At 31.6% G+C, this 7,199-nt stretch overlaps 1 protein-coding gene across 1 annotated transcript; it reads left to right on the top strand.

Moving 5' to 3' along the window:
- LOC112727535 (uncharacterized) lies at positions 1-4,590 on the top strand. The gene is made up of 6 exons (XM_072209392.1): positions 1-193; positions 659-703; positions 3,094-3,185; positions 3,285-3,392; positions 3,484-3,641; positions 3,972-4,590. Exons 3-6 carry the CDS (start codon positions 3,096-3,098, stop codon positions 4,015-4,017), a joined length of 402 nt encoding a protein of 133 aa, XP_072065493.1. The 5' UTR covers positions 1-193; positions 659-703; positions 3,094-3,095; the 3' UTR covers positions 4,018-4,590.
- Positions 4,591-7,199: the final 2,609 nt, after the last annotated feature.

Here is a 7,199-nt window from a genome sequence, read left to right as displayed (position 1 = left end):
GGTTCGAGTTCGCTGTTCGCCGTTCACCATCGTGGTTCGAGTTCGCCATTCACTATTCTCCATCGCGGTTTGAGTTCGCCGTCCCGGTCCCCCACGCTGTTGTTTCTCTTTCCCTCTTTCGCGAGTGCAAACCCTAATTCCCTCCTTTCAGCGACCATTTCTTCTCTTCCAACCACAATATTGAGCACCAATAGTGAGTATTTGATTATTCTTCTACTATATTTATTTCTCCTGCAATTTCTTTGTTGTTCTTCTGATAGTGAATAACCTATACATGATTGTTATTCTTTGGTACTGTTACTTGTGATTTTCAATTTTTCATTGATTCTTCGTCTAAGAGATCATGCTTTATATCTTATTACATGGAGGATTGTTTTGTTGGAAGCTATAAATTTTGTCTGTCTTAAAATTCATTTTGATTTTACTTGCACACAACCTGCTCGATAAAATGTTTCAACTAAAATTATGGCTGATTTGATGCATTTCTAATTAGAAGCATAGATAATAGTAAAATTAATGCACTAATATGGTATACCTCTCCTTGTCATCTCTCTCTGTTTCAAGGCTTCAAGCTCTCTCTTCGACAAGTAGCACTCCTCCACTGTAATAATATCCCCTTTTAGAGTGATTTTAATTTCATTTCTGTTGTGTTTCGCAGGGGATTACAAGATTCTTACTCACCTTAATTACTCACTTCAAAAAGGTATGTGTGCTTTATCTTTATGGAGTTATGGTAACGCTTCAATAATTTCTTTCTTTGCCTTTTTAAATAGAAAATGTTGATTTGTAAGATAAATCAGTCTTAAGTCCTGTCTCTATGCATTTTATGTTAATTTTTCCAATCCAAGTCTCTATGCATTTTATGTTAATTTTTCCAATCCAATCAGTAGCAGGAACTGAAATTATTCTAAATAAAAGATGAGGGCAATTCATTTCATATGTTTCTCCATGATTCAAAAGCTTCAATTGTCGTTTACCATGTATTTGAGCTTCAATTGATGTTCCTGCATATTTGTTACATTTGTGATGAATCTATGTGACTTAACATTTTTAATTTGTTAAGAACTTAGTAAAACTAGTGAATAATGCCAAAGTTATGACCAAATTCAAGCATTGTGAGTTCCTAGTAAACTTCATTGTTTGCTTGAAATTATCAAATTCATAGCACTTGATTAAAAAGCTGAGAGAACTAATTGTCTAACAAATGTTAAAAATCTTGACATTTTGACATGGATAGATTTAATTTCCCTGTTTTGACATGTTAAAAAAATTAAAAAAATAAAAAGCCAAGCAAATGTCTAATGTGAAAAATTTTGTCCCTTAATTTGATTAATTCTTTAATGGCATCGAGTTAGTCATTAACATGAAAGAAATAAGGTTAATTACTTTTGCCATGGCAAAGCTCAAAACATGGGAAAAACTTATTGTTGTGACGTTATAATTCATTTAGGTGTAGCTAAATGATATTTGTTCTTTATCATGGGATAATTAATACCATAAAATTTGGCATAGGTCGCTGGCACCAAATTATTTCTATGTTTTCTTTTTCATCTGTTGCATGAAGGGCAGTTACTGGGGGGTGGTGTGGAACCTGCACACATGAAAACCAAGAATGTATTTATTTTAACTAACAAATAAAAGGTTGTGTTCACATCATGGTTTTACATTTTTTGTTCTATAGTAACACTTGGATGGTGCATTAGAGCTGACGCTCAATTGGATAAGCAAGTTCACAACATTTTCTGATTTTGATTCACAACAACAACTAATTGCTGACCTTGTGAGGATACAAAATGATGGGACTGTTAAAGTTAATCTAGAAAGAAGTGCATCTGTTGCTTCAGAATTGCTAGAATTCTAGTCATTTGACGAGTCAACAGCGAGTGAAAATCTTATTCGTGAAGCAAAAACATCAATTCCACGGTTACAAATTGTCATACTTGTGGTTGGAACTAGGAGGTGACATACAACCTTTTCTTGCCATTGCAAAGAGACTTCAGGCATGTTCAAATACATATATTATAATTGATCTGATTGCATCATTTGGAGATGCAAAGTCTTTGTTTAACAATTTTGTTTTTTTTTCATACTTGTTCCTTTTCTTTCTTCAGAGATAAACTAATATTTACTTGCAGGAGTATAACTAAAACCTTTTGTAAAATCATGGAGAACTATGTGATTGCACTACTTTTGCTTTGGTGAAAGTCTACTCTTAAAATTAAAAAAAAAACTTTTTGAATGCCAGCTTTTAAACTTTCAATACATACATTTGGTACACTAAAAGGTGAAAGAATGATCATTTTTCTTGTAATATGTGTTCATGTATAAAAATTTTCTTTCTTATTCATTCTGAACGCATTTGTTAATTCCATTGGGTATGAAATTCAATTCAATGACTCTTACTTGACCAATTCCTTTTACCCTTTTAATTTTAATTTATATCCTTCCTTCTTTCTCTTCTCTTCTGTTCTTCTCTACCTTGTTATGTTGTACTCCAGTATATGACTATTCCTTGTTCCTATCAATCAATATGATCATTTCATATGATCTGTTATTGAATTTAATTTCTTTTTTTTGTTCTAGTCAAAGTCTACTCTTAAAATTAAAGATAGTGTTTGTTGCAACTTCTTAGAATATGTGACACGAATATCATGAGTTCTTGGCCTTTTTTTTTTGTTAGTAGTTTGGACTGAAGATACATTTTGGGCCTAAATTGTAACCCTCTTAGTTTATCTTTGTCCATGAAAAATATAATTTCCTTTTCTTTACAGAAAAAAAAATATAATTTCCTTATCTTACTTTTTATAATAATATTCATGCTCTTTTTATTCGTTCTCTATTCCCTTTAATTATATTTTTTACTATGTTTTTACAGGTATGAAGAGAAAAAGACTAATAAAGAAGTATCAAAGTCCTAAAACATCCCTCAAAGATGTTGAAGATGCTAAAATAGTGTCATCTCCTAATACAAGAGAAAATGATCATATCTCAATTTTCAATTTTACCAAATTCTTAAAGTGTGAATTTATACATGATTGTTATTTTTTTATTTAAGTAATATAGTTTTCTCTTATTTCTTTTATGGTTTTACAGGTATGAAGAGAAGAAGGCTAATAAAGAAGTATCAAAGTCCTAAAAAATCCTTCAAAGATGTTGAAAATGCTAGACTAGTGTCATCCCCTAATGCAAGAGAAAATCCTCGTATCTCAATTTTTAATTTTATCCAATTCTTAAAGTGTCATCCCCTAATATTATTTTTCCTTATTTTTTTTATATTATTGCAGGTATTAAAAGGAGAAGGCTTGTACAATTTGAAGAGGAAGAAGATGAACATATTGAACCGAATGTTGTATATGCTAAAGAAAATGTTCATCTTTCAAATGATGAAAATGGTAACTATCTCCTCTTTTAGCATACTATGATAAAAATATTGTGAAGTTTCTAATTCCTTTAATTAGGTTTCTAATTTTTTTTACTTTGAAGTTATCTTGGCACGAGAAAAAAGACATCTTCCAAGTCATTTTAGGTCAACATCTTCTAAAGGCACGAGTCAACAAGAGCATATACCTCAAAGTTCATCCATTCAAAATGAAGTTCATAGTCATAGCCTATCAGATGCTGATTTTCTTAATAATGAAGAGGTAAATGGAGTTGCTATTTCTAGAAAGAAGTGGAACACCACATGGTTTGTTATTGTTGTAGGTATGTTATTTTTTCTTATTAATTTACTAGTTCAAATAATCTGTTTTCAATTACTAATTGTCTTAAATAATAGCTCTTTTATTTTCTTTTTAGATGAACAAGGGGTTGAAAAGAGTATTGATGAGCGGATAATTTATAGGCTTTTTGGCATTATTTTAAGTAGTTTTCAGCATGTTTTAATTACTTTTTAGTATATTTTTATTAGTTTTTATTCAAAATTCCCATTTCTGGACTTTACTACGAATTTGTCTATTTTTCTGTGATTTTAGGTATTTTCTAGCTAAAATTGAGGGACTTGAGCAAAAATCTGATTAAGAGGCTGAAAAAGGACTGCAGATGCTGTTGGATTCTGACCTCCCTGCACTCGAAATAAATTTTCTGGAGCTATAGAAGACCAATTAGTGCGCTCTCAATTGCATTGGAAATTAGACATCCAGGGATTTCCAGTAATATATAATAGTCCATACTTTGCTCAAAGATAAACGACGTAAACTGGCGTTTAACGCCAGTTCCATATTCCATTCTGGCGTTAAACGCTAGAAACAGGTTACAAGTTGGAGTTAAACGCCCAAAATAGGTTACAACCTGGCGTTTAACTCCAGAAACAGCCTAGACATGTGTAAAGCTCAAGTCTCAGCCCCAGCACACACCAAGTGGGCCCCGGAAGTGGATTTCTGCACTATCTATCGTAGTTTACTCATTTTCTGTAAACCTAGGTTACTAGTTTAGTATTTAAACAACTTTTAGAGATTTATTTTGTACCTCATGACATTTTAGACGTTTCATATTGTATTTCTGACGACATGAGTCTCTAAACCCCATGGTTGGGGGTGAGGAGCTCTGCTGTGTTTCGATGAATTAATGCAATTACTACAGTTTTCTATTCAATCACGCTTGTTTCTATTCTAAGATATTCACTCGGACTTCACCCTGATGAATGTGATGATCTGTGACACTCATCACCATTCTCAACCTATGAACGCGTGCCTGACAACCACTTCCGTTCTACCTTAGATTGAGTGTATATCTCTTAGCCTCTTGGTTCATGATCAGAGTCTTCGTAGTATAGGCTAGGACTATTGGCGGCCATTCCTGAGATCCGGAAAGTCTAAACCTTGTCTGTGGTATTCCGAGTAGGATCTGGGATGGGATGACTGTGACGAGCTTCAAACTCACGAGTGTTGGGCGTAGTGACAGACACAAAAGGATCAATGGATCCTATTCCAACACGAGTGAGAACCGACAGATGATTAGCCATGCGGTGACAGCGCATTTGGACCATTTTCACTGAGAAGACGGATGGTAGCCATTGACAACGGTGATCCACCAACATACAGCTTGCCATGGAAGGAGTCTTGCGTGCATGAAGGAGAAGACAGTAGGAAAGCAGAGATTCGGAAGACAGAGCATCTCCAAATCCTCAATCTGTTCTCCATTACTGCATAACAAGTATTATTTAATTTATGCTATTTACTCTTCATAAACCCAATCACTTTTATTACTAATTTCCTGACTAAGAATTACAAGATAACCATAGCTTGCTTCAAGCCAACAATCTCCGTGGGATGGACCCTTACTCACGTAAGGTATTACTTGGACAACCCAGTGCACTTGCTGGTTAGTGGTACGAGTTGTGAAAAGTGTGATTTACAATTCGTGCACCAAGTTTTTGGCGCCGTTGTCGGGGATTGTTTGAGTTTGAACAACTGACGGTTCATCTTGTTGCTTAGATTAGGAAAATTTTGTCTTTTGGGTCAGAGTCTTTTATTTTCTTTTCAAAAATTTTCTAAAAATTTATTATTTTTCTTTATTAATCTTTAGAGTTTTCTGTTTGAGTCTAGTTGCATGTTTTAAGTTTGGTGCCCCTTGTGTTTTTGTCATAAAAAAAATAAAAAATAAAAAATAAAAAAATAAAATAGCTTTTCTCTGTTTAATCCTTGCATTTGTTGAATGTGTCTATGTTCTTGTGAATAGTTGCTCCTTTGAGTCTTTCTTTCTAAAATCTTTTCAAAAATAATTTTTCTTTGATTAAATCTCGTGTCAAGTTTTAAGTTTGGTGTTTTCTTTCTAGTTTTTATTTAATTTTCGAAAATTTATTTTTGGTTTTCTTTAAAATTTTCTGTTCGGTGTTTGTTGTTGTTTATCTTATACATTTTCGAATTATTAGTGTCCAAATTATAAAAATTTTTAAGTTTGGTGTCTTTTGTGTTTCCATTCTCTTAAAAAATTTTAAAATTTTTTCTTGGTGTTCATCTTGATCTTCAAAGTGTTCTTGGTGTTCATCTTGACATTCAAAGTTTTCTTATTTGTTTTCTTTGTTTTGATCTAAAAATTCTAAGTTTGGGGTCATTTTATTATTTTTCTCTTTCCTCATTAAATTCAAAAAAATATCTTTTCTCTTTATTTTAAGTAATTTTTGAAATTTACATAAGAATTTCAGATTTTTGTTTCAAAATTTCTATTCTATCTTATCTTAGTTTTAAAAATTTCGAAATTCAAATCTTTTTCAAAAAAATCATATCTTTTTCAAAAACTTATCTTATCTTATTTCAAATTTCAAATTTCAACTTCTAAAATTCAAAATTCAAATTTTCAAATTTAAAAATCAAATCTTTTCAAAATTTAAATCTTTTTTAAATCATTATCTTATATTGTTGACTTTTCCGAAAATTCAAAATTCAAAATTTTAAATTTTAAATTTCAAATTTTAAATTTCAAATTTCAAAATTTAATTTTCAAATTTAAAATTTAAATTTCAAAACTTTTTAATTTAAATTCCTTATCTTCTCTTACCTAGCTTATCTTATCTTTTCTAATCTCAAATCTTAAAATCAAATCTTTTTCATATCTTTTCTTTTTTTATTTATTTTATTTTATTTTCTTACAAGTATCTTTAATTTTTAAGACATATCTTTTTCAAAACTTCCTAACCAATTTCTCTCTCTTCATTTTTTTTCGAAAATCCTCACCCACATCTTTTTCAAATCTTTTTAATTAATTAATTTAGTTTTCAATTTTCTTTTATTTCTTTTTCTTCAAATTTTTGAAATTATAGTTAATTTTTAATTTATTTTATTTTATTTTATTTTAATTTCGGTTTTCAAAAAAAAATATTTTATTTGCGATCCGCATCATCTCCCTTTCTCCATCATGGACCTAAGTGGAAATGAACAGTCCAGAAGGACTCTGGGGTCATATACTAACCCCATTACTACTGCATATGGGAGTAGCATATGTATACCTCCCATCAAAGCAAGCAGTTTTGAGCTAAATCCTCAGCTCATTGTCATAGTGCAGCAAAATTGCCAGTATTCTGGTCTTTCATAGGAAGAACCTACTGAGTTTCTGGTGCAGTTCTTACAAATTGCTGACACAGTGCGTGACAAGGAGGTAGATCAGGATGTATACAGGCTGTTGCTGTTTCCGTTTGCTGTAAAAGATCAAGCTAAGAGGTGGTTAAATAACCAACCCACAGCAAGCATAAGAACATGGAAACA

Source organism: Arachis hypogaea, chromosome 12, assembly GCF_003086295.3.
Source record: "Arachis hypogaea cultivar Tifrunner chromosome 12, arahy.Tifrunner.gnm2.J5K5, whole genome shotgun sequence".
Taxonomy (NCBI): domain Eukaryota; kingdom Viridiplantae; phylum Streptophyta; class Magnoliopsida; order Fabales; family Fabaceae; genus Arachis; species Arachis hypogaea.
Note: the sequence above shows the minus strand (reverse complement) of the source record. Positions and strands in the feature narration are given on the sequence as shown.